Source organism: Cyanistes caeruleus, chromosome 2 (genome assembly GCF_971803275.1).
Source record: "Cyanistes caeruleus chromosome 2, bCyaCae1.hap1.1, whole genome shotgun sequence".
In the NCBI taxonomy this organism is placed as follows: domain Eukaryota; kingdom Metazoa; phylum Chordata; class Aves; order Passeriformes; family Paridae; genus Cyanistes; species Cyanistes caeruleus.
Genome location: NC_141702.1, coordinates 241,336 through 269,138, shown reverse-complemented (window position 1 = coordinate 269,138; position 27,803 = coordinate 241,336). Strand labels below are relative to the sequence as shown.

At 51.8% G+C, this 27,803-nt stretch overlaps 3 protein-coding genes across 5 annotated transcripts in view; 2 read left to right on the top strand and 1 right to left on the bottom strand.

Moving 5' to 3' along the window:
* Nucleotides 1–17,513, top strand: part of NRBP1 (nuclear receptor binding protein 1) — a 34,794-nt gene extending 17,281 nt beyond the window's left edge. Inside the window, exons 8-19 of one of the 3 annotated variants that reach the window (XM_086875237.1) lie at nt 2,732–2,755; nt 11,859–11,942; nt 12,192–12,250; nt 13,360–13,458; nt 13,533–13,665; nt 13,948–14,050; nt 15,627–15,677; nt 15,772–15,907; nt 15,994–16,047; nt 16,410–16,473; nt 16,558–16,613; nt 16,754–17,513. In XM_086875237.1, the coding sequence (XP_086731363.1) occupies nt 2,732–2,755; nt 11,859–11,942; nt 12,192–12,250; nt 13,360–13,458; nt 13,533–13,665; nt 13,948–14,050; nt 15,627–15,677; nt 15,772–15,907; nt 15,994–16,047; nt 16,410–16,473; nt 16,558–16,613; nt 16,754–16,852 (962 nt within the window). In that variant the 3' untranslated portion in view covers nt 16,853–17,513. Of the gene's footprint in view, nt 1–2,731; nt 2,756–11,858; nt 11,943–12,191; nt 12,251–13,359; nt 13,459–13,532; nt 13,666–13,947; nt 14,051–15,626; nt 15,678–15,771; nt 15,908–15,993; nt 16,048–16,409; nt 16,614–16,753 lie in introns of all 3 variants that reach the window. The other 2 variants (XM_086875238.1, XM_086875235.1) reach the window with 2 other exon arrangements.
* An 85-nt stretch (nt 17,514–17,598) lies between these two features.
* KRTCAP3 (keratinocyte associated protein 3) lies at nt 17,599–19,968 on the top strand. Its single transcript, XM_086875253.1, has 6 exons — nt 17,599–17,823; nt 17,911–17,970; nt 18,452–18,652; nt 18,860–18,994; nt 19,294–19,385; nt 19,563–19,968. The coding sequence occupies exons 1-5, from the start codon at nt 17,614–17,616 to the stop codon at nt 19,375–19,377; spliced, it is 690 nt and encodes a 229-aa protein (XP_086731379.1). The 5' UTR covers nt 17,599–17,613; the 3' UTR covers nt 19,378–19,385; nt 19,563–19,968.
* A 261-nt stretch (nt 19,969–20,229) lies between these two features.
* IFT172 (intraflagellar transport 172) overlaps nt 20,230–27,803 on the bottom strand; it is a 37,352-nt gene continuing 29,778 nt past the window's right edge. The window contains exons 40-48 of the mRNA XM_086875230.1: nt 26,047–26,163; nt 25,495–25,605; nt 24,607–24,726; nt 23,111–23,206; nt 22,373–22,432; nt 21,561–21,659; nt 21,045–21,198; nt 20,595–20,683; nt 20,230–20,386 (exon numbers count right to left, since the gene is read on the bottom strand). Of these exons, the coding sequence (XP_086731356.1) occupies nt 20,297–20,386; nt 20,595–20,683; nt 21,045–21,198; nt 21,561–21,659; nt 22,373–22,432; nt 23,111–23,206; nt 24,607–24,726; nt 25,495–25,605; nt 26,047–26,163 (936 nt within the window). The 3' untranslated portion in view covers nt 20,230–20,296. The remainder of the gene's footprint in view (nt 20,387–20,594; nt 20,684–21,044; nt 21,199–21,560; nt 21,660–22,372; nt 22,433–23,110; nt 23,207–24,606; nt 24,727–25,494; nt 25,606–26,046; nt 26,164–27,803) is intronic.

Here is a 27,803-nt window from a genome sequence, read left to right as displayed (position 1 = left end):
GGAGACAGGGTCATGGTGGAAGGAGCACTCTGCACCTGACCTGCCTGTAATCTTGGGGGCTTGCTCTTCACACAAGCTGATGTCATCACACAGACTTTATTGTGTTTTCCTGACTTTGTCCGAGTGGGAGAGATTTTCAAGAGTGAGTACATCTAGCACCTGTATGCTGGCAAACTCCCTGGCATTCAGTTCAGACTGATGGGAAGACTTGAGTACTCAAGAAATTACCATTTTTAGTTTAGTTTCAAAGTATTGTGAAGCTGCCATCTTTCTGCAGGGCAGCCAGCGCTGTGTGTAAAACCAAACCCATGGAGCTGGCGCTGTAGCCACGGCTTTCAGCAGAGGGAGGTCCTGCAGGTCGTCAGCCCTGCCAGTCCCAGAGCATGCAAGTCCAGTGGTGCTGTTCAGAGGCTGTGTAGAAGGAAGGTGGCTCTTCATGTGTGGGGTACAAATGGTGGCCTCAGCACAGTTACACCTTTGCTCCCTTCAGTTCACAAAGCTTTGCTTCTGTCGGGTGCAGCAGGAGGGACATGGCAGTCACACACGTGTGCTCATGCCAGGAGAAGTGTGTGTCTGTGCTGTTACAGCTGCAAGATGTGTCAGTGTGACTGCACTGCAGTGCTCATGTGCAGCTGTTCCTGAGCAGGCCTCTCTGCTCCACAGCTGTGGGTTGCCTGGCTCACCTCACATTCAGAAGTGAAGTAATTTACCTAAAATATTCTGGTCCTTTCCTAAATAAAAACTAAATGAGTGCAAGTTGTCTTAAGTTCCAAGAGGAATCCTCCAGATGGGAAAGCTGTGGCTGCAGTGCAGGCTGGAATTAGAGTTGGCAGTGTTGCAGGGTATATTCCTATTCCTGCAGAGCCCACTCAATCAAAAAATGCAAAGCTAAATCCCCAGGACTGCTGGTTGTGTTGGAGCTTGAGCCTTTCTCCCTGGCACTGCTGCCTTTGGAGTGCCAGATAGGCTAGGTTTGAGTTTTGGGTCCTGGAATGAGTTACTCCTGGGTCACTGACAATGCCAGGCTCATGTTTGCTGCTTCCTGTCCTTGTTCTGTACAGCTGGCTGGTATCTGAGCACTTCCCTGTGCAGCAGGACTGTGATTTCCTTGGACTTACGGGGAACAAGGATTCAGGGCACTATGAGCTGTGCTTTGGTGCTGTCTCTGTCCCCAGTACTGTGCTGGCTGCTGCTCCCAAAGTTCCTCTCCTTGTGGCTTTGGCAAAGAGAATACTTGCTGAATGTGGGGCAAAAACCTGGCTAAGGCAGCTGCTGGTATGCACTGCAGGACATCCTGTGCCAGGAGAGCAGTGTGACATTGGAAATGTCTGATAGCGGTTCCTGTGACACATGTTCAGGTGTGGGAACAGCCCTTTGCTCCTTGATGCTCCCTCAGATGCTGGAGCATGGGCACCATCTGGACTGATCACTGTTTCTCTGTTCAGTATGTAAATCTGTGTGCTGGGGGTCAGCTGTGGAGGAAAAAGGAAGTGGGAAGGAGAAAAGATTTTGTATACTGCTTAAGTGCAAAACCCATCCATAATCCATTCGCTTGCTAACCCTTTTTTCCAGTGCCATAAAGTGCAGTTGATATATTTAAGGAGAAAAAGTTTCAAATGAAGAGAATTTGTTATGGAGGATAGGAAAGATACTTACAGCTCTTAAACTTGCCACTGGTATTCCCAGAGACTGAAATGTTCTACCTGCTTTGTGGAGCTGTGGTCAGGTGAAAGCATTCCTTGTGATAAGTCCAAGTTGTGCCCTGTGTACTCTTCACACAGCCTACGTGCAGGTGTCTGTGCTGTCTGTCAAGGGGATGTGCTGCCAGGTGTGTTCCTGAGACAGGCTACAGCTGCTCTGAGTGTGGGAAGAACAGCGTGTACGGACAGGGTGCCTGCTGCTGGTGCCTGCTTGTGTTGGCATTGTTGGGAGCTGTTCCTGGAATTCTCACTGGCAGTGTAAGAACCATTCACAGGTGGAAAGAAGTGATGTGTTTGGATTAAAAATCCTTTTGGACGGCTCTTTGAATGCCCCAGCAGAAGGAAGGCCTTGAGCTGGGGGATCTCAGTGTCCCTGAGACATGGTGATGTATAAGCATATGCTGAGTGAGACCTTGATGGAGCACAGAGGAGGCTCTGTGGAGTGCAATGCATGTTTCACACTTGTGCCTCCAGGCATTGCTGCTGTGCGTCTCTCCTGTCTGCACCACACCTGACCTTAGACTCAGTCTGTATTTAGTTGTGTCTGCTCAGAGTCTGCCCTCAATTCCAGGCCATGGGGTCAGGACTCTTGTGGGTGTTAGCTCTGCTCTGGCATTATGTGGCCAGGTGTGTTAAGTGTGGGTTCTCCTGCTGAGATCTGTGGCAAGAAGCTGCTGGGATGTAGAGAAAGGTAATTCTCTGCTGAAGGGGTGGAGTGGGTGGAACTGTAGGACTCTCACAGAAGAACAGAATTTCCAGCTCCTTGGTCTCAGAGTCAGCCATAATCTTCTGCTTGGTCAGAGATGCCTTGTCTTCCCTGCCCAGTCTGGTTCTCAGGCAGAAACCCTGATGTTCCTTAGGTAAATTTCTTTAGAGGAGGTGGCTGGAGGCAGGGCCCAGTGCTCAGTCCTGTCCCTGTGTGCCCTGACTCTGACCCAGCTGTCTCTATGGATGTAAGTGCTTTGCTGTTCACCAACTCATTGACTTTATCTCGTTTTACTTCCCGCTCACGGGCTGCTCTGTTACAACAGTCTTTCATAGGATATTTGCTAATGGTGAGCAAACTTCTCCGCTCCTGTGATGTGACTCCACTTATGTCATGTACATGATTTTATCTCTGTGTGTATCTGTATATATATATTTATATATATATGTGTGTGTATCTATATTTGTAACACACAGACATACACACTGATCTATTTACAGTGTTCCCTTGCTATAAGGCTGTGTGTAAAACTGTTTGGCTTAGGTGCATCCTGCTTGGAGAGCTTGTGTTCTGTGCTGGGATGCAAACAGTTCCTTGTGCTCTTGGCCAGAGCCTTACAGAGAGGGAGCACTGCCCTTTGTGAAGTCTCCTGGTTGTTAGTTTTCTCCCTCTCCATGTTCTTAGCGTGTGCTAGTCCACGGGCCCTGTGCATGCTGGCTCCTGCATGTCAACAAGCCATGCCTTGTTCTGAGCTCTTCCCAGCTGAACTTCCTATGTCCATTAGGCTCTTCCCTGCCGCTGCTCTGCTGCCCTTGGCTGGGACCCAGCCCTGGACTAGCCCCCACTGTGTGCTTGGCTATCCAATCGCTTGCTTGTAGTTTGAATTCCTTAGATGTGTTGGTTTTAAGGTGAATGTTTCAGTGAATGTGTCTGGCTCCTGACGGCCAGATCCCTCGGCCCCAGATGAGTTCCTGGTTTGAAGTAAGCTTGGCTATTGATGCTTCCTCAGATAAAGCTCTGATTTTGGGGAGATCTGTGCATATGAGGAGGGAGTTGGGCTGGTGGGAGCCAGAGAAGGATTCAAGTGCTTCAATTTGTAACGCTATTGCACAGAACACCATGTTTACATTTAAAATAATTATTTATTTTATTTTTTGCCATCAGGGTTATTATGGTTAGAGTTTGTTTCTACTGAGTTGGGAACCTACCAACTATCAGCTGAAGTGGTGGAAAGGGCAAGGGCCTGACCAGATGGGCTCTGTGCCTTCCAGGTGTTGGTGGGACGACATGCTGTGCCACTCTGCATCACCAGCGGAGCAGAGGCTCCTGGAAAGCTCAGTCTGGGATCTGGTGTAGCTGAAGGGGATGGTGATGTAGTCAGGGCTTGAGTCCTGAGGAGAGCAGGTGTCCCTGGGGATGGCTGCAGGATGGCAGAGGAGCAGTGAACAGAGTGGTCCAGGAACAAGCCCCCAGAACAGGAACCTGACTGAGCCTGGGCTCAGCCACACTGAGGGCAGCAAGGCTGAGGGCTAGCCAGCCATTTCTCCAAATTCAAGTCACTGCTGTGAGCAGAACCAAAGGCCCTGGTTCTGGAAGGACATGGGAAGCCTGAACCAGCACTCTGCAGACATAAGGAGATGCTGTGGTACCTCACCTGTGCTGGAGCAGCATCAGATGGTCTCGGAATACTGAGCTTTCCTGGATGATTCGTTGTGACCTTGTTCTGACAGTCTGTTGTACCAGGAGGTACTGTTGATAGGAGAGCTGGGGATTGTTTAAACCTTAGATCTGCAACAGTGATTTGGGTTTGAAAGCACTAAATCTAGAGGGTAAGGCTTCTGTTTCACTTGAGCATTGAGCAATTGAGGCTGTGAGTGACGTGCTTTCATAACGAATCTTATTTTAGTCATCACTCCCTTGGATTTTGTTGTTTGATCTTTAAGTGTCATGCTGGTTTCCACATTCTTAACAGACACCTGAGGTGATGTAGAGGAAATAAGACATTAGTAGGATATCTTGGATCTGGCTTTTTATTTTTTTCAGCTATGGCAGGTGTGGTTTTAAAAGGAAAATAATGGACAGTTGAAGTCATCAGACATAAAAAAATCTGCCATTAAAATGGCATCTTGACATTGATTTAGGAAGATGTAACATGAATTGAGATAGTTTAGCTTTTCTAACTGTTCAGTTTTATGTGTGAGTCAAGCACATTCTCTGCCCAGCCAAACATTTTTGGTTCCTTAGAAGCTTGACAAAACTAAGGCAGATATTTTGTAAGGTTTGTCAGTGACTACAGGTGCTGCTGGGAATGAGACTGGGCAAGGAAATAGTTTTGAGTGGAACTTTTTGTCTAGAAGGCTTCAGAAAGTCCAAGGTTGGATCAAGGCTACTTTTTTGGGGCAACTGGCTTTTTGAAAAGCTTTGTCTGCCATGGGTCTGTATTGTATGTGAAACTCTTGGTGTAAAAGCCAGTCTCCAAGTGAAAGCACTTCTCATTGGGGTTATTCTTGAGAAACTGTTGAACAAACTGGGTTGAATAGCACGAGGTTGATTTTAATTGTGATGGTACAATGCTGTAGTTGTAATGCTACGATACTGTAGCTGCTGCTGTGAATTACTAGTGGCAAAAACAGTTCCAGAGATCTGCCCTGGGTTTTTGTGTAAGCACAGAGCTTAAAGTAGGAGAAGTGAGTTGCAGACAATGGGTTCTCCCCATGTTGGAGGTTCCAGCTGCCTCCTGCTGACCACATGTTCAGAGTGTGTGTGTCTGGGGGAGGGCGGTGGGATTTTTAGTGTCCAGTTTAGTGATAAAAACTGGTGACCTTGGTGGCCTTGTTGCAAAGATTTTCCTCCTTCTATGCTGTGCCAGTAATAAACTCATGTTTATTTTGCAGAAGGTTTAAAAGCAGGCTCTTGGTCCTAGTACTTACTTTCCTAGTTCAGTGTACCCTCGGTGTGCTGCTGTGATTCACCTCATTTATGAAAACGCCAGGAAACGATGATCATCTGGACTGGTTGTTGTTTTCAGTCAGACAAGATATTTTAAAAGGTTTAAATGTCTCTGTTCAGTGCTCCAGGTTATTGAACATCCATTTTCTGAGGTTGCTGTTATTTCTGTGTTTCACTGAAGGCATTGCTGCTTGTTTTGTTCAGTGCTGTTTTTTCTCTGTTTTTATGGGACTTTCCCAATGGGTATGGGGATGTGGATTATAGTCATCCAGGTGTTCATTCACCCATTCTCATATTAGCACAGCAGTTGCAGGTGTCTCCTCCTTTCAGGGCCCTTTGATTGAAGGCTTTGGGGACCTCAGCAGTTTAGGAAGCTCCTTCATGCCAGTTCTGAAAAGATACTTAAACCCAAACAAGCAAAGGCAGCCTGTGGTGTCTGAGCAGAAGGTGAGCTGTCTTCTCAAGAGGTCCCTCCCAACCTGGACAGGTTGGTGGTTTAGGTCTGGAACTGTGTGGGCCACATGGTGTTTGCACTCTGGCACCTGATTCCAAGGTTGAGCTTTGCTGTAGGTTAAATCTCCCAAGGTCCCTCTGGCATGTTGTGGAACAATAATAATCAAAGATGCGGAGTTTAAAATTTGGGAAAGTTGTGCTTGAAATTCTTGGTCCTGTGGGCCCTAATTGCATTTTAGAATGGGCATTTATATTGGTTCAGTCTCTGCTTCTGTTAAGCAGAGCTGCTCGCAGCAGAAGATGATTTTCACAGTCACGTTTCTGAGGACTTGTTTTCTAGTGTGCATCTGTCTTCTGGGAGTAGATAGATGATTCCTCCAGAGTAGCTCAGTCTGTAGCATTTCAGTGAATGTCTATTCTGGACCAATTGCATGGTCAATGATGTGAACATGTGTATCCTTTTCCTATCAACATTGCATTGCAGTTAGAAGGTGTAGCCCAAGCAGGGGTTTGCATGGTCAGTGAAACCTTCATTCTTCTGGTCTAGAATGTGGAACTTGGTTTTGGGTGCAGATTTCAGATCACCCAACACACTTTGTTAAGGGATGAAGTTGTTTGTATCATGAACTCTTCCAGATAAGGTGGCAGTAATCTCTTAAATCCCTGTTTAAGAGCCTGCATGCAGCCAGGATTGACAGGTACTAATCTTACAGCTCTTCTTTATCTGTTCTTGTTTTTCCTGCTCTGCCTTCTTCCACTTTCTGCTTCTATGTAATGGATGTGGTCAAACATGTCAACTTAGAGCTCTAAGTATGCTTTTGAAGATAAAAATACCACCTGCTGCTTCATGAGAAATGTGACACGTGTGGTCCTGTCCTTCTGTGGCTTGTTGACAGGAGTGTGTGTGTCCCCAAAAGTAGCCGATGATGTCCTGGGCTGCATTAGGCAAAATCTTGCCAGAGGAGAGCGGGTATGGCCCTGGCCCTCTGTGCAGTGCTTGTGCAGCCACCCTGTGGATCATGGCCCAGCGCTGGCTCCCCAGCACACGCGGGACAGGACAGGCTGGGGAGAGCCCGCCGAGCAGCCTGTGATGCTGCAGGGCTGGAGCGGCTCTGCCGGGATAAGGCTGAGGGAGCTGCAGAGCCCCGGGGATCCCTGGCTGTGACACCTCTAGGGAGGCGTCTGCAGGTGAGCCCAGCGCTCGGGGCTGCCGGGGGACAGCACCAGAGGCCACGGCACAGGCTGGACCCTAGAAGTCTCAGAGGTTCTCAGAGTGATGGTGGCACAAGCACAGGTTGCCCAAGGCAGGGATGGAGTCTCCATTCTTGGAGTTACCCAAAAGCCATCTAGACATGGTACTGGGCAACCAGCTCTGGGTGTCCCTGCTGGAACAGGGGGGTTGGACAGGGTGACCTCCACAGGTCTCTTCCCATATGAACCATGCCATGATTTTGATTCTGCATTAATTTCTGTGGAGAATAGCTTTCTCCAGTTTTTTGTGTGACATTAACTTTCTATTGTCAGTACCGCTGACTCTGCTCCAGCAGTGTTTTCTCTGGAGGGAACCATGGGCAGTGTTTTAGCAGGTTCTTCATGCTGGGAAGCCGTGACAGTAGATGTGGCAGGAGTGCATATGTGTGTAAGTGCATGGGGAGCTTTACCTGGCACTGGGGAACGGTGGGTAGTGAGCTTTTCATACACTGAATCTATTTGCCCCTTCAGCTAATGATATTCAACTGTCAAAAATAATAAAATCCTGTTGGTTCTGGTGACTCAGTGTTGCAAACATTTTGATCTGAGGGCTGTAGGTAGCTTTTATTCTGTGATCAGCATAAATCTGACACTTCTTCCTGTTTAATGCCTGTATGCTTTTTATGCCAAATAGCTTCCTAGTTCCTTATTTTCTAGGCCTTGCTCTCCCTAATAAAAAAGATTTTCTCATCACTGTGTGCAGAGCAAGCAAACTGTGTAAGATGGTGGGTTTGTGCAGTCGTGTACCATTTTGCAGGAGTGAAAGTGTCTGGGGCATGAGTGCAGGGGATGATACTGTGGCCTCGTACCTCTCCTGGCCCTGTGGTCACCCTGTTAAAGCTGCACAGCTGGGCTTGGGTTCACTTGATAATTTTTGGGTCCCTGGTGGTACAGCAGTTAATTGTGCCATTGCTGGGCTGCACTGCAAGCCCAGGACAATCTCAGAGTTGTTGGTCCTTCTCACTGATAGCTGGTTTCCGCCTGCTTTCTGTGGGCCAGGGCGCTGAGCCCTTTGTGAGGAGTGGAGTCACGTTCTGCTTTGCTCGCGTGCACGCACCAACGCGAGCAGCTCTGGCTGCTGCAGGAGAGGCAGAGCCGTAGGAAAGGCCGTGGGGAGGACTGAGGGACAGGCAATCCTTCCTGCCCACAGAAGGGAAGTGCTGAATGCAGAGTAAAGGCGGGTGTGAGATGGACACCACACAAGAGGGACATGTCCTCTGCAGCAGGGAGTGTTCCAGAGCAGGGGGCTGGATGCTGGCAACTGCTGAACCTTCTGTGGGGACAACCAGGAAGGAATGGCACCATTGCCTCCTTGGCTGGCACTGCTGACAACCAGTGGGTGCACAGGCTGTCCACTTACTCTGGACAGCTCTTTTTGCATGTTCTTGAGGGTTTGAGAAGTCTGACCAGCTGTAGCGTGATCCTGTTGGAACGCCAGTTATCTTTTTCATGCTTTTGTTGTCAGATTGAGTTCAGCTTGTCAAAGACAGGTTGCTTCTTCTACCCTCTGCTGTACTTCAGATCTCTTGCTATCACCTGCCCTGCTCAGACACTGTATTTGGCTGAACCTTTTTCTAAAATTCATTTCTGCTAATTGCCCACCAGACTTGTCAATCCCATGGAGGTGCGTCTTGTAATCTGCCCCTTGTAGTCACCTTCTTGTGGCTGAGAAAGACACATTCGTTGTTATTGTTGGTGGTCTGACTTTGTGGTCTTCATCATTTGTCTCACTTAGCTGTCCCAGCCTTCGTCCATCCAATCATGCACAGCATGGAGCCAGTTTGAGAATATAGAAACAGGTATATAAGTGGCAGATGACAGCCATGTGTGAGTCAGGCAGGAGAGCCTGTGTCAGAGGTGACTTCAGGTGTGTGTTCTTACCTTGTACAGTCAGGAGGTTGCTTTAAAATGTAGGCTCAGGTGAAGCTCTCAAGCCCCTGTCAGTGCTAAGTGGCCTATGCATCAAGATGACGTGCAACAGCAACCAGACTAAACCCAAAGTTTCTTGTCTTACCATCTAAAATCCTGTCCCAATTGTAACAGCACTTCAGCCTGCTGTGTTGAACACACCTGCAGGAAGTTTTTCAGAGCTGACCTCAGAAGCATGTTGTGCTATCAGCGATGCATAGAGCAGAATTGTGTCTGGCAGGGCTGACCCTGCTTAGCTCTGAGACACACAGGAGATTCTGGGGTGTCTGAGATCACTGACCCTGTGCTGCCTCAGCTCTGTAATAACAGAGTGAGGTGATGCCTGTCACCTCAGCCAAGCTCCACATGGGCTGGGGTGTAAATGGCTGGAACAGGCAGGTTCCCTGCCATGTGTGGCTGATCAAACCCAGGTGCAGAGCCAATCTCTGCAACAGTGACGGAAAAACACTCCAGTGGGACTCAGCAAGTTAAGAAACACAAGGTCCAGAGTACCAGAGGGGACAGGTCCCCGGTGGAACCACAGCAGCAAATTCAGAGCTACCTAAGTGTCAGTTCTGTGTTTATGGGTTGGAGGGTCCCACAGACAGTGCGAGCCCAGCTCTTTCCAGAAGTGCTGGTGCTACTGCAGAAAGTCTGTAGGACCTGAATGCAGAGGAGCTGATTATCAAGGCTGGCTGGACCTCATTAAGGACACTTTAGATGGAGCCTGGGCTAGACTTCCACTCTACCTGCCTGTCTGGTATGCAAGTGCACCAGCCATCACTGCTGAGGTTTCTGTTGATAATATGTTCTGTGATTGATCACTGCCTCATCCCTGTCCTTAAATGGGTGCGGGAGCCAAGAACAGAGTGCCTGGGTAGTGAACTGGCCCTTGCCATCCAACACGTGGTCATAACAGGATTTAAAGACACTGGAAAATGAAGCTGATCACAACATTGTGTGGAGGGTGACTTCCCTTGGCTGATTCTGCTCCATATTTGGCAGGACCAGGTTGTTGAGTTTTTGGTCTGTGTTTCCTTTTACAATGTATTATACTGATAAAAAAAGCAGAACAAATAGAAGAGTTAAACAATAAGTTACTTTCTCTCCCTGGATTGTCTAGTTTGCCACTGGGAGTCCTCCTGACATGTCTGCAGTACCTTCAGGTTTAACAGGTATCACAAACAAATGATAGATAGTTCCTATACACTGCATTGGACACAGAGACATCCAGGATCCCATAAACAACAGTATAAATCTGATGTTAGAACAGAAGGGTTTCTGAAGCCTTAAATAGTCTCTTTAGAAGGCCTGGTATGAGAACCTAGTGTGCTGGGTGAGCCATGGGTGCTTTGTGTGCCAAGTCCGGTGCTGGATGGATGGTGGTGATGGGGTTGGGGCTGAGGGGTTGGCTCCAGAAGCACAGGAACACATCCAGTCCAGTGCAGAGGACAAACTCCAGTTGTAACTGATGTAGGAGTACAAAATACTAAGGTGAATGGAAGAGCTCATCATTTGGGTGCCGATGAGGATCGGGAATTTTCTGGCTCCTTGAGGAAGGCTTTGAGCCGCTTGTCATGTTGGGGGTGTTGAGATCCTTTGGGGTGATGGTGCACAGCCCTGCCCAGAACTTGTCTGAAGCAGTCAGTGTCACTGGGAAGATAGAACAGGTCTTAGGAGAAAAACCATAGAATGTAGCTTATGCTGCTTGGTGATGTGAAGGTGAGAGGATCTGGTGATGTCTGGGAACAGGTGAACACCAGGAAGGAAGCCATCTTGCTGGACTTTTAGGATCAGAGCTAACACAGGGAGCAGAAAGCAGTTACTTGTGAATGGTTGGTTGGTTAAGAAGCCCCTAGGTATTGGAGCAAGCTCTGCTTCCAGTGATCAGATTGGGTAATATGATTTGGTGTGTGCCATGCAGCAAGACTGAGCTGGGTTTCCAAGGGATGTCCTTCTTGTCTGACTAGAGCCCAAAGAACATCTCTCTGAAACTGTTAGCTGCTCACTCAGCTGTGAATCCTCTTAAGTGTGGAAAAATGCAAGTGGTTTGGCACGTCCCATGTCAGCCCACATTATGCCAGCACAGACAAGAACCAATTGTGATTGTCCAGGGGGGTGACCAGGTGGCACATAGGCCTGAGAATCTGGAACTGGGCACATTCCAGTGTGACAGTAGAGCTTCAAATGTTCCCTGCCCACCTCAGTGTTTCTCCCTGGCAAAGACAGCTGCTTAGTTTTGGAGAGTTGTTTGCAGTCTCTGCAGAGGTGGCTGTCCCAAGGGGTTATTTTTCATGGGGGTCCATACTTATGCTCTGCTCATTGTTCTTACGGCTGTGATTTATTTCCAAGTGGTTTGTGGAGGTGCTGGCTGCTGGGAGGTTCTGCTGTCTGGGTGGTCACCTCCCTTCCTTCAGCAGCTTGGGCTTGATTCTTGTCTGGAGGCACTAGCATCCTCCTGGAGCGTGGAAGAGTTGCCTGGTAGGTCTATCCTCCCAGAACTCTGAGATGGTCACCAATTGCAGTGACCTTGGCATCTCTGGCTGTTCCTCAGACTGCTGTTCTGAAGGAGCTGCTTGTGACAAATGCTACAGATCTGATTGAAGTTAGGCATTTCAATTGGGAGTTGTTCCCACCTTGTCTTCCCAGTAGGCAGCAGTTGTGGTCTCCAGGTTTGCCCTTGGAGACTGATGCTGAGCTGCCAAGGAAACAATTGCAGGAATGTATCAGGTCGGGGCAGGTGTCAAAGATGAAGGCTGTGAAGACTTGCCTTAACACAACCATTCTGCCCTTTTGGGCAGCAAGGGCCTGGAGTTGCAGGTGTTCCCTGGGATTTCATCAGGGATGGGCTATGGTTTTCTGTATCCTAAGCATTCCTGGTTTTCTTCTAGTGGCACCAGACACAATTAACAACCACGTGAAGACCTGTCGTGAGGAGCAGAAGAACCTGCACTTCTTTGCCCCGGAATATGGAGGTATGGTGTGACTGTGCTGCATGTCTGGGTTTTTTTTTGGCCTTACTGATGCTTCCAAGCTGTTCTCAGTTCCAGGCTCCTGAAAGATGCCACATTAACAGTTCTGAGCCATTTGCCTGCTGAAGTGCTTCAGCTCCAATGTTGTTTGGTAGCAGAGGAGGGAGAAGCTGCAGGACTGTCCCAGCCTGGTGCAGAGTGCTGCTGCTGCATGCAGAGCTGACTGATAACAATGCTATTTCTGTCTTACAGAAGTTGCCAATGTCACCACTGCTGTGGACATCTACTCCTTTGGGATGTGTGCACTGGAGGTAGGCACTGAACATGGATTGTGGGACAGAGATGATGAATCTGAGGAAAGAGATACGAGGAAAGGCTGTGGCTGTGGGTGGGTTTGCTCGTGACGAGTGTTTTTTGTTCTCAGAGCCAAGTGCACATTGCCTTGGGGGGTCCCTATGGAGGCTCCCCCAAGTGCCTCACTAAGATGTAAATGGCTTAGTGATTTGCAGTTCTCCCCAAAATTCCTAACGGGTAATGGATTACTTAGCGGGTCTTGGCCAGTCCTGAAGTCAGACTCACTGGCTGGAGGGAATAATCGCTGCTGCCAGCTGTTATGTAATGTCCATGTATGTGAGCAATGCCTGGGGTGGTGTTTGAAGCAGAGGACAGCTGTTGTCTGTCACTTTCTTTGGGCCAGCCTGTGCCCATCTGACAGAGGTGCTGGTTGCAGTCGATGTGAGTCTGACATACCTGGTTGTAGCAGCTTTGTGCTTCCCCTGTCCTTGCAGTCAGTAGGTCCAAGTCCAGGTAATGGGAGTTATTGTTAGGAGTATTTTCTGAGAAGAATTGTCAGAAAGAGCCAACACAAGGAACCCGCAACCTGTGCTGCACATTCCATTAGTGAAACTGGAAGAGAACTGTGGAAAGATGCAACTTTTAGGAAACAAAACTTAAGCTGAATGTAGAGACATTCTCTGCAATATTTTCCTGCCTTTCCTAGCTGGGAATTAGTGTCTGTGTAGTTGTGGAGCCCATTCTTGATGTGCTGTGTGCTTGCTCTTGTTTTGCGATGCAGAGCCAGAAGGGACACTGCCAGATCCTGGCAGGGATCCAGTAACTGCTTTATTATTTATTATTATATCAAACAGAATAACAGGCCAATGGATCATGAGGTTCAAAATGGAGACACTTACTGTCCAGGTTGCTGCTGGCAGAGCAGGGCTCCCTGGCAGTCTTGGGGTACTAGGAGCAAGCTGTTGTAATGAGGCAGCCATTCTCTCTGTCTCTCCAAATGTGACCTTAAGTACCCCCAAACAGCTTGGCTCTGGTGATCTCATGCTTGGCAGTGGTCTCCTTGAGCCTATGTCCCATGCAGTCTGCCGTTCCCAGTGGAGTCTGATGCTCTGCTCTCTGTTTGCAGATGGCAGTGCTGGAGATCCAGGGGAACGGGGAGTCATCCTACGTGCCGCAGGAGGCCATCAACAGTGCCATCCAGCTGCTGGAGGACCCCCTGCAGCGGGTGAGCCAGGGGGATTGGTGCCCTGAATTGCTCTGGTGCCATTGCTTGTTGTTTCATGCAGGTTTTGTTTCTAGGAGTTCATTCAGAAGTGTCTAGAACAGGACCCTGGCAGGCGTCCCACGGCCCGGGAGCTCCTGTTCCACCAGGCGCTGTTTGAGGTGCCATCGCTGAAGCTGTTGGCTGCTCACTGCATCGTTGGGCACCAGCGTGAGTATAGAGCTCTGGGAGCCACATCCCCACATGGGTCAGTGCTCTGCAGAGCTTTGCTGAGCTGTCAGTGCTCACCCCAGGGAGCTGGTACCCTGGGAACACCCCTCCCCATCCCCCTGCTGCTCTGTAGGATACCTGGCTGTCGGACGCGGCTGTGGGGCTGGGAGGGCCACGGTTCCTGACCTGCTCTGAGAGCATCAGACCTCTGCACTTTTCATTGCTTTTCTAAGGCTGGAGAGGAACTGCAATTGCTCTAAGTAACTCCTTTTTTAAAAATAGATATGATTCCTGAAAATGCTTTAGAAGAAATGACCAAAAACCTCGACATGAATGCAGTGTTGGCAGAGATCAATCACGAGGACAGGGAAGGAGTCAAGATGATGTAAGTCCCCGTGGTATGCTCAGGGGAGCAGTGCTGGGGTACTGGTGTAAGCACTGGGATTCTGCCCATCACCTCAGTGCTGGTGTTTCCCCACTGACTGGGTGCCAGTGGGAGCTGCTGGAGCTGGAGGTGAAGGAGCAATCACTGACTGGGCACACACACTTCCTGGGTGGAAGGAGATCTTGCACCTGTTTCCTGGGAGCATATTCTGTGCAGCTGAGGTGAATTGTTCCCCAAATGGACGGACAAAATGAGCACACTGTAGCTGGAGCAGTGCCCAGCAAAACATGGCTGACCAGTTTGGGGAGGTGCTCTGACCAATCACAGACTGGCCAGATGGAGTCCAGCACTTGAGAGAAAGGGTTCCTCAATGTTTTCCTAATGGAGCATCTTATTCCATGCTATGCACAGGGAAAGGCAGTGGAGGCAGCTGTCAGTGACACACAGCACTATTTACACTCTAGGGGTGGCTCTCTAAGGGAATGGCTGTAATACATAGGGAGCAAGTAGAGTGCCAAAAAAGTGATGTACATTTTGGATAACAAAGCCTTGGCTAGTCAAGGGATTAGCTGAAGACTAAGGTGTGAATCCTGTATTCCCAGGGAAGCCTAGGGTGCTTCTGGGGGAGCCCAGAGTTCTGGAGTGCTCAGGCTGCTGAACAAGAGTAGTAACCAAGGTGACAAGCGAGAACAGCTCCGTCCATGTAAGCAGCTCTCTGAGCCAGAGACCCATCCAAAAGCTGATGTTCCAGCTGTCATAGTGCTAGGAAATAGTAGTATGAAATTCTCTTTGGAATGGTTTTGATATAGTTTCAAAATGTAGAAGAGTAAGTGAACAGCCAAAGCTGTGCAAGAGAGATCCTTACATTCATGGGATGTCAGCGTCTGTGGGCTTGGCTGGCTGCGGGTGCCAGGCTGGAATTTGCTTCTTGTAGTGTCGTACCTCAGAGGTGCTGGAAAAGGAAAAGAAAGCAGCAATGACTTGAAATGTCAGCATAATTTCTGGATGGTTCTTGGACTGCCATGCTAGAAAAAAATTGTAAATTTTTGTTGAAAACTACTGCTATGTTAGAGGAGGGGGTGATCCCAGCTGCTGGGGGTGTGGGAGGGGCTGGAGAGTGCTCTGGGAGCTGAGGCAGGTGTGCAGCCAATAAAGCACTTGTGAATATCCTGTCAGGCTTCTAGTGGCTTTACAGTCCTTACCTCATCTCTGGAATGCTTCAGAGCAGCCTTGAGACAGGGGTTTGGCTGTTCCAAGTGCTTGTTGCAACCAGGGACCTGTTTGTGAAACAGCTCACCAGGAGCAGTGTAATTGTGCCACCCTCCAAATAACTGCAGTGCACAGTTCTGAAGGATGTGAGACTGGCTGTGCCTTAACTGCTGCCTCATCCTTAGCTCCTATAGATAGTTATTTCCTTAAGGGAAGATGAGAGCTTGTCACATCAATGGCTGACTGTCCACACCCATCCTACCTGTGGACACAGCCCAGGACGTGGGGATTGGAAACTCCACCCCAAGAGACCCAGGTGGATGGTACTGTGAGATGATTTCTTATCTCAGGACATTTTCTTTTCCAGCTTCTCACAGTCTCCTGCACTGGAGCTGGACAAGTTCCTGGAGGATGTGAGGTAAGAGGGTTTTTTTAAAAAGACAACTTCGTGGTGTGTGAGACTGCAAAAATTTTGGAGAGGTATAACCTCAGACGCTGCTCCTTCCTTGCAGGAATGGAATCTATCCCCTCACAGCTTTTGGGATGCCACGACCCCAGCAGCCCCAGCAAGTTGTGGTGAAATCTCCCATTGCTCCCCCATCAGTGAAAACCCCAACTCCAGAGCCTGCTGAGGTGGAGACCCGCAAGGTAAATGCCAGGGGCTCTGCCTCGTGCTCCCGTTGCCAGGCAGGGATGTGAAGCAGCTGCTCATGGGGTCTGTGCCTCTGTTCCAGGTGGTGCTGATGCAGTGCAACATCGAGTCCGTGGAGGAGGGGGTGAAGCACCACGTACGTTTCTACAGCTGGCTGAGCTGGGGGAGGCTGGGGCAGGGCTCATGGCTCTGATGTGCTGCTGGTGCCTGGGGTAACCCTGCACTGCTGCAGCTGCCACTGTCAGGACCCAGAGCCTGACCCAGGCCTGTGCCTGCTGCTGACCTGGCACCTGGGCCCACTCTCAGGTCCTGGCTTCCAGCACAGGATGGTGCTGCCAGCTGCAGTTCAGGATGGAACTGGCTGTGGCTGTTCATTAGATCCCTGTGGGGCTCTGGAGGAGTAGTTCCCATACCAGGGGGCATTTCTAGGGTTGCTTTGGGCTTGCCATGGCAGCCCGCAGGACTGCAATCCCTCATGAGAATTTCTTTGCCCTGCAGCTGACACTGCTGCTGAAACTGGAAGACAAGTTGAATCGACACTTGAGCTGTGACCTGCAGCCCAGTAAGTGCCTTCTGCCCCGGCCCAGGTGCACTGGGGCCAGCAGCACACTTGGACCAAGGACTGACACCTTTCCTTGTCTTGCAGATGACAACATCCAGGAGCTGGCAGCTGAACTGGTCCAGCTTGGATTTATCAGCGAGGTAAGTAAGCAGGGTCTCAGGCTATAGGCCTGTGTTCCTTTCTCAGCCCTTTTCATGGGGAGGAGGCAGGAGGAATAAACCAGGTCCCTGCCCTGGGGGAGTGCATGGGGCTTACCCCTCACTGTCCTTGTTGTCCCCAGGCTGACCAGAGCAGACTCACCTGTTTACTTGAAGAGGCATTTAGCAAGTTCTACTACACTCGGAATGGAGCCCTGACGGCCGTGACTGTGTCATCTTAGCCCCGTGGCTGCTGGGTGGCCAGCATGGCCTCGCTGCCTGCGGCCCATCTGTGTGTGCCCACACCATCGGGCATCCACGAGACCCCAGCTGCAGTGCTCGGAAGCTCATCCTGCATGTGCCGTGGCTGGGCTCATTGACAGTCCTCCCTGCCCGCCTCCTAAAGGGGACTTTGCGCATCAGTATTATTTCCAGCCCTGTTTTTGTTGGGATTTGCCAGGTTGTGCTGCGGAGCTGAGGCCTGGCTTGGGGTGTTCTGTAGCCCCACTCATGTGCATGGAGTTTGTTCTGTTTGAATTGTACAAAGTGTCTTTTGCACAGCACAGAAATGTTTTTTGGTTTTTTTCTTTTTTTTCATTTTCTTTTTTTTAATTTTTTTTTTTTTTTTTTTTTTTAAATTTTATTTAAAGGTAAACTGGGGTGAGCCCCTAAGCCCTGCACCCCCCGGTCACTCCCCCCCATTCCCCCGCCATGGGCCCAGGGGTGGCCGGGCTCGTCCCCCTCCCCGCCCGGCGCTTCGCTCCCGCCGCCGGCTGCACTTTGTTTACCGGTTCGCACCGCCCGGGGCCGCGGCCCCCGCCCTTCCCGCGGACTCCCGGGCCGAGCCGCGGCTCCTGCATCTCATTTCTATCATTTCCTATTTTTAATAAACTGTTTTGTAAATACGCGAGTGCCGCCTCCTGCGGGGCGGGGCGGGGCGGGCGGAGGGGCCGGGCCGAGGCCGCTCGTCCCTTGCCCGGGGCGGCGCTCGGCGGCGGCGGCCATGGCCGGGGGGCGGCGGGGCCCGGGAGCGCTGGCGGAGCCGCGGCGGCTGATGCGCTCGGGCCTGGGGCTGATCGGGCTGGGCCACGGCAGCCTCGTGCTGGGCGCCATCGTGCACGGCTCGGTCCTGCGGCACGTGGCCGGCGCCCGCCGCGTTGTCACGCCCGAATACGCGGCGGCCAACGTGGTGTCGGTGTGCTCGGGGCTGCTGGTGAGCGCGGCCGGACCGGGCGGGGGACGGCGGGCCCTGCCCTGCCCTGCCCTGCCCGGGCCTTGCTGAGCGCAGATCTCCCCGCAGAGCATCGCCGCGGGCATCGTCGCCATCCTGGTGTCGCACAACCTGTCCCGGGCGGCTCTGGTGAGTGCGGGGCTCCGAGCGGGCGGGGGGCACTCGGCGCGGCCCTGCCCCGCCCGCAGCCGCTCCCCTGGACCTTGGCCCCGCGGGCTCCTTCCGCCTCGGCGGCGGCTGCCGGTGTCGCCCGTGTCCCCGCCGACCGCTCCGGGAGGGTGGCAGCACCGTCCTCGGGCAGAAGCTGCCGCCGGCTCGGGGGTCCCAGGGCTCGCAGGGTGGGCGGACACGGGCCGGGGGCTCCCGGCACGCAGCCGAGCCTGTGTGGGGTCTCCACGGAGCCCGAGAGAAGGGGTCCAGCTGTGCGGAGTTCACGGGGGGGTGAAGGATGCGAAAAGTGTGAGACCCTCATCCGAGGGCAGGGCCGAGCCGTCCTGGAAGAGGCGAGAGATGGTGTGTGCTCCCTCGGGGGAGCATTTCTCCATCGGTGCCCGGCCCGAGCGTTTCCCCGAGCTCATGCCAGTCCCACCCGCATTCTTGCCGCCTGCAGCACTGGACCCTGCTGAGCATCTCTGTGCTGAACTGCCTCCTGTCCACGGCGTGCAGCGCGGGGCTGGCGCTGGCCGTGGCGCTCACGGTGCACAGCCGGGGCACGCACCTGGTCAGGGGCTGCAACAGCTCCGCTCTGCCTCTGGATGCCCGGGCAGCCATTGCGACTAACGACTGTCCCTTCAACACCACGCGCATCTACGTGAGTCTGCAGGGTCACTGCACACCCGCACTCCTCCCGTCAGCCTCTTCCTCTCTCTGCTTCCTCTCGTCTTTTCACTCTCACGCTCCCTCCTGTTTCCCTTCTCTCTCCCTCTCCCCGTTCTTTCCCCTGCTGTCCACAGTCTCTGCTGAGTGTGTTCAGCCAGCCTGGTGCAGTGCCCGCGTTGCTCTGACCTCTGCTCCGCAGGACACAGCCCTGGCACTCTGGTTTCCCTCCTTGCTGCTGGCAGCTGCAGAAGCCGTGCTCTCAGGCAGGTGCTGTTTAGTGGCTCTCGTCTTCCAGGGCATCGGGCCCTGTGCACACAGCTATGGCAAAGAGCAGGTACGCCCCACTGAGCTGGACGGATCTCCCTGTGTCTCCTCCATGATTGCTGCCTTTGTGCTGCGTTTGGAAGGTGCTGGGTTCTGCTGGGAACAAGGAGGCTGTGCAGTAGTTGGGGAGGATGCCGAGTCGGAACCTCTTCTAGCCAGCCTAAGGGCCAGACCAGCATCTCTTCATGGGGAGTTGCAGAGGGATCCTCTTCTTCATCCCCCTGGTAGCCAAGCCTGTTCTTTTTTTTGTGACAACACTGCCCATCACATGTCCCTGCCACCCTTTTTTGTCTTTTTTTCTCTCTCTAGATGGCCAGGCCAAGTACAGCAATGGAGAAGCCACTCCGTGAGAGGCAGCAGCTCCTGGCAGGACTTGCTGAGTCTCCTGTGTAGCTGGAGAGGTGAGTGCACCCTGTGGGCTGTGTTTGGGACAGGGGGAGCAGGCTCTGCCATCAAGAAGACCCATAGCCACACCAGCCCCCAAAAACACCTCTTCCTAAGAACGTGGGCAGAGGAGTCAGTGTGATGCTGTGCCCTGCAGCACAGCCTGGCAATGGCACATGCTCCTTCGCTCCCAGGTGGTGCTGCAGGAGTGCTGTGATCCAGCAAGGTCGGGGAAAAGGCGATGTCATGCCTTCTGCAGTGTTGGTGTGCATAAAGTGGGCTGCAGGGGTGAGGGCTGCACCTTCCTCCTTCCCCCCAGCTCCACCACCCCACCTGGGACAGACCCTGCAGGTCAGCAGGTGCCGTGGGCCCCAGATGCTCTCCCATCCTCTCCCCAGGCTGCCAGGCCCTTCCCAGACTCCGCTGGTTCCTGGCAGCAGTGATGGGGTGGGCAGAGGTGCTGGGACCCCAGTCCTGGTGCCATTACAGGCATGGCAGCTGGCTGTGCCTGTGCTCAGACATCTCAGGGAACAGAAGGGGAAGAATCCCTGTTGTGTGGATCTCTAATTTTCTTCAATAAATAAACTTTTCTTTTCCACACTGGCTGTTCTGAGTGGCTCTGCCAGGTGAGTTCTGGTTGGGAGCAAGGCCTGCCAAGGGAAGGAAAGCACAGCTACTCTGTGAGCCCATCTCTGTGCTTGCCACTTCCCAAGCACAGGGATATTGACAGAGCCATGGCCTCAGTATGAAAGTCACCCATGGATGTGGGGGTTGAGACATGCACAGGGTTTACAGCCCTGTGCCCAGCAGCTGCAGGTCTTCTGGGCTTAGCAGCCCCTGGCAACAGGAGCACTGCAGGGCTGAGATAACATGTTTATTGGATGGGGAAGGTGCTGAGGAACAGGTCTGAAAGCTGCCAGAGTCCTGCTTACTGGAATGAGAAGGTGGTGCTTGGGAGTCCCCCACACCACCGTCGGAGGAACTCGATCACATCCTGGCCTGCAGGGCTGTGGGATGTCTGCAGAGAGAGAGAGAGGCCTTGGCACTGGAGGGCACCCTGTGGGCTGGCAGGACTGGGTCTGTCAATCCCCACCAAACAGCACTGTTGGGAGAGGGCAGTAAACTGCCCTGGGACAATGAGTCACCCAGAAGGATGCTGTATTGTCAACATGAGGGGCTGAACCCCACCCACAGCCTGTCTCCCTGCCTGTGAGGTTCTGGCTCACCTTGACAGCCATCACAAATTTGTACCACGCATCCTTCTTCACTTCTAGGCCTGGCCTCAGCTCAATCTTGTTTCTTAGCACTGGGTACCCTGGGCACAAAATGACACATTCAGAACAAGCTGAGCCCCAAAGCAGGCCCCCATCTGGTGCTCTGGTGTCTGTATGGTTCAACTCCTGGCTCAGGCAGGGCCCAGGGCTGTGTCCAGACAGCTTTTGACTGTCTCTAAGGATGGTGATCTCACAACTTCTGTGCAACCTGTTCCAGTGCTCCCTCACCCCCACAGTAAAAAAGAGCCCTATCTCTTCCAGCAGAGCTGGTTCCCCACAGCCACAGTCCCTCCCCTCCTCTTACAGCACAGCCCCACACCCCCTCCAGACCTACTCGGCAGCATGTTCTCACTCCCTGCACGGCACCGTGTCATCTCTTGTCTGAGCTGCTCTGGAGCTCACCTGTCAGCACGCAGGGCAGGCAGCGTGCCCCGGTCCCCGCTGCTACCAGAGAGGCTTCGTAGGTGTCGCGCTCGTCCTGCGGCAGCGCCTGCTCCAGCCGCTGGTCCATGGACACGGTGAGCACCCAGTCCCTCACCTCCTCCCGCTGCTCCTCCTGGGGGAATCGTGATGCTGCTGCCCAGCTGCAGCCCCACAGAGCAGGCAGCACATGGGCATGCATGACGCACACAACACACACGTGCATGGTGCACAATGGTGGTTGAGTGTGTGTGTACGAGCGTGTGCCTGCGTGTGTGCAACACGGCTGTGCACACCTGTTTGTGTACACCGGTGTGTGCACGTGTCCGTGCAGATGTGTGCGTGGCTGCAGTGGGAGGACAGGCAGAAGGTGGCAGTTCTGGGTCCGTTTCCATCCCTGGCAGTCTCTGCAATCCCAGCCTCACCCCAATCCCTGTTTGGAATGCCCTGAAGCAGCATCACTGCTCACAGGAGCTGAAGAAAACAGGTGACACTCACAGGCACATGCTGATGGGCTGGAAGTGGTACTTCAAAGGGAATGTCTGTCCTCTGAAAATCAGAATGGTCCAGGGAATCCAGGTTCCCTTCTTCAATGGCCTGAGAAAGAAGGGGTAGAGCACTGGGCAATGCCAGTTATAGAGCTCACAGTACAGTTCATGGTGAGGATGCCCCTGCCTGTTTGTGCTGTGCTGACCAGGCCCTCCTGTCATGTGTGACCACCCTCTGCAGTCTCTCAGACACCGCCGTAGTCAGGTGCTTTTGTTTTCCCCCAGCTGCTGCTGACAGCACTTGGGAGTCTGGCACAGTGAGGTCTGTCTGCCCCCTTGGATTTGGTGCTTCTGATGGCCAACCTGCTGGTCAAAGGAGGGACTGAGGGGACTCCCCACTCTTGTATCACAGTGGCCAAAGCACTGGGCCATGGCCTCCATCTCCCAAGTAGTTTTTCTTCTCTTGGAACAACTTGAGTGACATCACCCTGAAAGCTGTAATGGCATCAGCAGTTATGAGGATTTCAGGTCTCAGCTGTCAGGCCAATGTGCTCTTTGCTGCCATGTGCACGGAGGCATTGGCAGGCCCAGGGTGACCTGGCCAGGGCTGTGCAGGTGCCCTGCATGGCAGGTGCTCCCCCAGGCAGTGTGAGGGTGCCCACTGCTCTGCAGGCACACACGGAGGGCTCTCTCCATCAGTACAAGCTCCCGTGTGCTGCCATGCAGGAGCCTCAGGTGTGCCCTGGCCAGGCTGGGGACCTGTGGTGGCCCTAGAGCCACTGCAATTTGAGAGACTGCCCTCCCCCCACAGACCATACTCACATCTGAGAGGTCCAGGAAGCGGTTCAGGAAGACAAATGCCATGTTCTCCCAGCTGACTGCCTGGTATGGAAAGGAACCCTGAGTGAGACAGGGCAGCTCATCCTCACAGACAGCTTTTCTCACAGAGCCATGGCTGGGAAGGATGTGGCTCTGTTTGTGCCACAGTGTCCTGCCTGCAGCATTCCAGAGAATGGACAAGGAGATTGCACATTCCAGCTTGCCATCCCCAAAGACTGAACCCCTTGGACAACCAGCTCACCGCCACAGGCTGTCCCGTAGAATGGACACAGGCACTGTGACCAGACTGGATGGGGCTTGGAGCAGCCTGGTCGAGTGGAAGGTGTCCTTGCCCAAGGCAGGAGATGGAACAAGATGAGCTTTAAGGTCCCTTCCCACCTAAACCATTCCATGATTCTATCACTGCACAGCCAGGTCCAGGCAGCGAGGACATGCTGTTGTCCTTGCCATGTGTCATAACTCCCAGACAGACTGTCAGACACTCGTGTGATGCAGAGCAGAGCTGAGCAGTCTCACATCCACACCAACACAGCCATGATATGGCCTCTGCCCACTCCTGGGTCTGTAGGTCTCACCTTCTCAATGGCTGAGGTCTGGCCAGCTGCTTGGGAAACAGCCTCCAGTGGCAGAGGCCAGCAGCCAAGGGAGGGTTTGGGAAGATAAAGCTGAGAATCCCTGAGCCCATGGTGCTGTATGTCCTGTGGTCCAGGCAGCTCTTACCTTGGCAGCTATCCCAGCCTCATAGAAAGCCTTGTCTGCAGGGAGCAGATCCGTGTGGCGCAGCAGGGAAATGGACAGCTGGGCAGCCATGGTGTCCTGGGGACACAGAGGACAGCAAAGCTACAACAATTCATCAAAGAAAGAACAGGCTGGAAGGGATCTCATGAGATCACCCCAGACTCACAGCAAGGACTCCGCACCCATACATGCCCTACAGGCAAAAAAGGTCAAAAACTCCAGTCCTGACCCTGAGTTCCCTCACTACAGAACACATGGGACTAACACCTGAGGGTGAAATTCTTCTACTTTACAAGCCTTGTTATTTTTCACTAGAAGCCACACCCAAACATCCCCCATCTAAGTCACAGAACAGGTGAGGTTGGAAGGCACTGCTGGCTTTACATTGCTGGCAGCTCCCAAATCTTGCCCCTAGCCCTGGTCAAAGCAGAGGCAGCTACATGCCTGTTTCAGAACATGCCTGGTCAGGTTTTGACCATCTCAAGGAATGGAGACTCTCCAACCTCTCCAAGAATCCTGTTCCAGCTACAGTCTCAATAAATTTTTTCTTGTATGCAATTATGTAAGAATTTTGGAGCAGGGGTGAGGAATTGAAGGATAATTTCACTCTTCTGCTGCCAGATACCCATTGCCACACAAGAACTGTCAAGGTCACCCCTTCTTCATGGTCCCAAACAGATTGCCCAGCCTCTCAACATTCCCCAGCTATGAAGATCTGTACAGGCTTCCAAGACATCAGACTTGGCTTTTGCTGTCTTGGTATGTTTCTGGACCCGCAACATCCACACACATAGCCATGGGGAAATCCCAGTCATCCCTGTGGCTTTCACTGTGGCTCTTTCCCAGCCTTCTTCATCACAACTCCAGTCCCACATCCATCCAGAGCTCTAGAACAATTCCACAATCCCACATGGATCAAGACTTCAGCAGGGATGCTAAGAACAAATCCCAGTGCACACAACTCCAAAATAGTTACAGGGCCTTGTGATGCCCTCACACAGGTCCAGAAGCTCACAAAGCCCACCAAGAGGCCCAGCACATAGGCCCAATACCTGCTAAAGCCCTGGGGAGATGATCTTTCTGAAGACCACGTGTGAAGCCCAGCAGCTCTTGGAGCCCAGGAGAGCAGAGAGGAAGCAATCCCTCTCCTGGGAAGAGCAGATTTTTTGTGATTCCTCATTTTCTACTGGCACCTCTGCTCTCGCAAGCACATGGATGCCTTGGTTTACAGCTCAGCCACAGTGGCTGGGGCAGTACCCACTGTAAGTGGAAAAGTATTCACCCAATAAGTAGAAAAGACCGTCTACAGTTCCACCTGCTAGCGGTGGGCTCCCAGATTATTGCAGCCCATTCTCATGCATCTATGATGTGTGATTTGCAAAGTGGAATAGTAACCTGTGAACAGCCCCAAACCTGCAAATCCCCATAGGATTCCCCACTCTGGGTGGTGACCTGGCAGAGGAACTTCAAAGCCTCACCAGCTGCTTGAGGCCGTGCGCGGCGGAGCGGGTGGCACAGTAGTGGGAAATCAGCAGCATCCTCTCAAACTCCTCATGGGCTGGAGTGTTTGTCTCACTGGACTTTGCTAAGTTTTCACACTGAGAAGAGAAAATTAGAGGAACTGAGAGCAGGAGAGCACGAGGGCACTCTTCATCCACATGAGACAGGGAAGTCAGGAGAGGGAAGTATCTGAAATATTGAGACACCTCTGGGACTGAACAAGGGCTGGGCCTCGGGTGCTCTGGGTCTGAAAGCATGCTGAAGGAAGGAGGCTGTGGGAGCCACAGAGAGTCACCAGTACTGCAACAATACCCAGCACTGGAAGCAGGGGTGAGTCTGGATGGACAAAGGGAGGATTTTTTGATTTTGCTTATGCTCAAAGTAGGTATTTGTGGGACAGGAAAAGAGATAAGGCAATTATGGGCTCTGGCTGAGGTGCTTTGGACAGGAATGAGGAGCAGAAAGCTCTAAGCATCCATGGGGAGATGTGGAGGACTCATCTTTTCCAGACTCAGTAGCTCTGTGCTTTCCCCATGCAAGCTGCTGAATATGGGTGTAGGACAAGAAGAAGATGTCACAACAGCTCCCATGTCACAGTGACACGTGGAGCAATGGCCAGTGTCCACACCCACTCCCAGGATTTGGCCTGGAGCACAGGGTCTCCTTCTCTGCCTTCTCTTGCTCAGCCACATCCACTTCACAGGATCCTGTTTTCCTGCTGTCCATATTGCCAGCTCTTTACCTTTAGCTTGTGTTCTAAAAACACTGCCCATGACACCTGTCAAGAGACTGGTTCTTCTTCCTGCTCAGTCAAATCCCCCTGGGGCTGGAGTTGAATAGGCAGCGGTGGCCACGGCCACACTTACCAGGCTGAGGAACACATCCCGCAGGTCAGCCCAGCTGGAGTACGCCTCAGCACAGTTCATGCCAGGTGCATTCACCATCTCCACAAAGAGACGCTTGTAAATATTGAAATTCTGCAACAAAAAGGAGGGAGGTGTGGAAGGAGACAGCTGAGGAGTCAGTGGACTCCAGAGCTCGCCTTCTGCCAAGCACAAGCCAAGAAAATTGGCCAGATTTGCCATGCTGCAGATTGTTGGCTGGAAGGGGTGCTGGGGACAAGGCAAGAAAACAGGAAAGGATGGAAGCATGCTTCCTGTAGCCAATGCTCTCAGAGGCAAATGGTTCCTTTTGTTCTGAACTTGGTGCTCAAGGCACTCAAAACAAACACTTGACTTCCCCTACTCCTTCCTGTGGAAAACAAGCTGGGAGATTTCCTTCAGCCCTCTGGAAGAATCCAGCGCAGGGCTGCACATGTGGAACACGAGGCAATCCCAGCTCAGGCTGGGAGCCTGACTGATGCAGCAGGTCACACACACTGGGACAGCCCAGCAGGGGTGTCCTGCTGCCCTCGTTACCTGTGGGTTGGCAGGCGCTCCGTGGTGGACGTACAGGCGCAGGGCTTTATCCCAGCTGCCCTCACAGATCAGCTGTGTTGCATACAGAGCGACGTACTTGTGCAGGACTTTATAGCTCTGGAGACACACAGAAAGCAGCAGCATGAGATGCAGGAACTGAAGACTTGCCACTTGGTGGGGATGGATTCAGCTGTGTATGCACAACCCCACACAGCTGAGTCCCAAAGGGTGAGGCACGTAATCAGTGCCAGACTGCCCGAAGCACATGTGTTTGGATTTGAGTGCTGCTGACACCTTTATCTTGGCTAGCTGATGCTGTGCTGATCCTCCACACATGCAAATACAGCTGTTTTCCAGCTGTTCACCACTTGCCAAAGGAATACTACCAAACACCTGAAGGATGCAGCACCTCTACTATGTGTCAACACAGCTACCAACTGTAAAGCAGCCCTTAGTCTAACAAAGAAAGTAACTAAAACCTGGGTGAAGATGTTTGTGATTTACAAAGCTGCTCTAGTCCATTATCCACACGCTGTCACAGCTCCAGGACTGCAAACCTTCTTAGGGCGCTGCTCATACCTGTGCTGACCCCATAGACAGTGCTGAGCACTGCTGTTGGCCTCACAGAAATTCAAGTGAGGAAAGAACTGCTTCACACATGCATAAATATAGAAATGAGAGGAAGAAAATGGCACAAAATGTGCAATCCTGTTAAAAACTGAGCAATGGAAGCAAGATTATTATGCAGAAAAAAACCCAGTGTACCAGGAGGTGTCCAGAACTCAAACACCCACAGGGAGTGCTGGTGAAGCACCATGTTCAGTAAATCTTGGGATAAAGATTAAGTCTGGTATGTGATCTGTTTTGATAAATGTACCATTTCTGCTGTGTTGTCACTGTAGAGCAGCTGAGTCGGTGATTGTATTCTGCATGGAAAAGGGTCACGCTAATGCTCTTCGAGGCACAAGCAGACACCAAGATCTTAGACTCAACACGGCCTTGTGGTGCCCCATACAATAAACTGAGTCTTTCCCACTAAATGGAGTGTGCAGTTATTCTCTGTGGCTCCTGATAAGCAGAATATCAATAGGGGAGCCTCCCTAGAGAACAAATGACTACAACAGAGATCATCTGTATCACAGAGAAGCCCAGGTCTAAGAGACATCGAGTTCACTCTAGCAGAACTCAAACTTAGGTTATTGGAACCGAAGTTATAAAACCACAGCCCCAGACATTCCTAGTGCTTCCCCAAAGTTTCAGTGCCGGCCTGAGTAACAAGTTGTGATATCCACACCAACTGCAGACACTGCTGCCAAGGCTGCTCTGTTATTCAATCTGAACCAATACTTCACTGCAAAGAACTTCCTGACCTTGGTTACCTCCATTATCAACAACCATTTAACCAATAACCATTCAGTAACCAATCACTAGTCAATAACCACTGAATACAAACCATCCCTCAAAGTACATCTGATAATTGAGAGCTGTCTTCTCCTGTTACTGCCTTGAAAGAGCAAAACAGTTTCATTTTGCTTTTCTCCATTTTATTACTCTGCTGAGGTAATTTTGTTTGTTTCAGGTCAGTAAAACTGAAAAAATGTCAAATTTGCTTTACTGACTAGGATGTCTCATTCTGACTGACACCACTGCTCTCAAGAACATAGAGAAAGAAGGCTTTCTTCTACAAATCCCTGTTTCCATGGTACCAATTACTTCCAGCCCAACCAACTCATTTAGCTTCTTCCAATGCTCCATTA

Excerpts from the sequence above, each read along its gene's own strand:
- KRTCAP3 (XM_086875253.1), top strand. The coding sequence starts at position 17,614 with ATGGCCGGGGGGCGGCGGGGCCCGGGAGCGCTGGCGGAGCCGCGGCGG. Across the intron at positions 17,824-17,910 it reads CGGTGTGCTCGGGGCTGCTG|AGCATCGCCGCGGGCATCGT; the intron begins GTGAGCGCGGCC and ends ATCTCCCCGCAG. Across the intron at positions 17,971-18,451 it reads ACCTGTCCCGGGCGGCTCTG|CACTGGACCCTGCTGAGCAT; the intron begins GTGAGTGCGGGG and ends TGCCGCCTGCAG.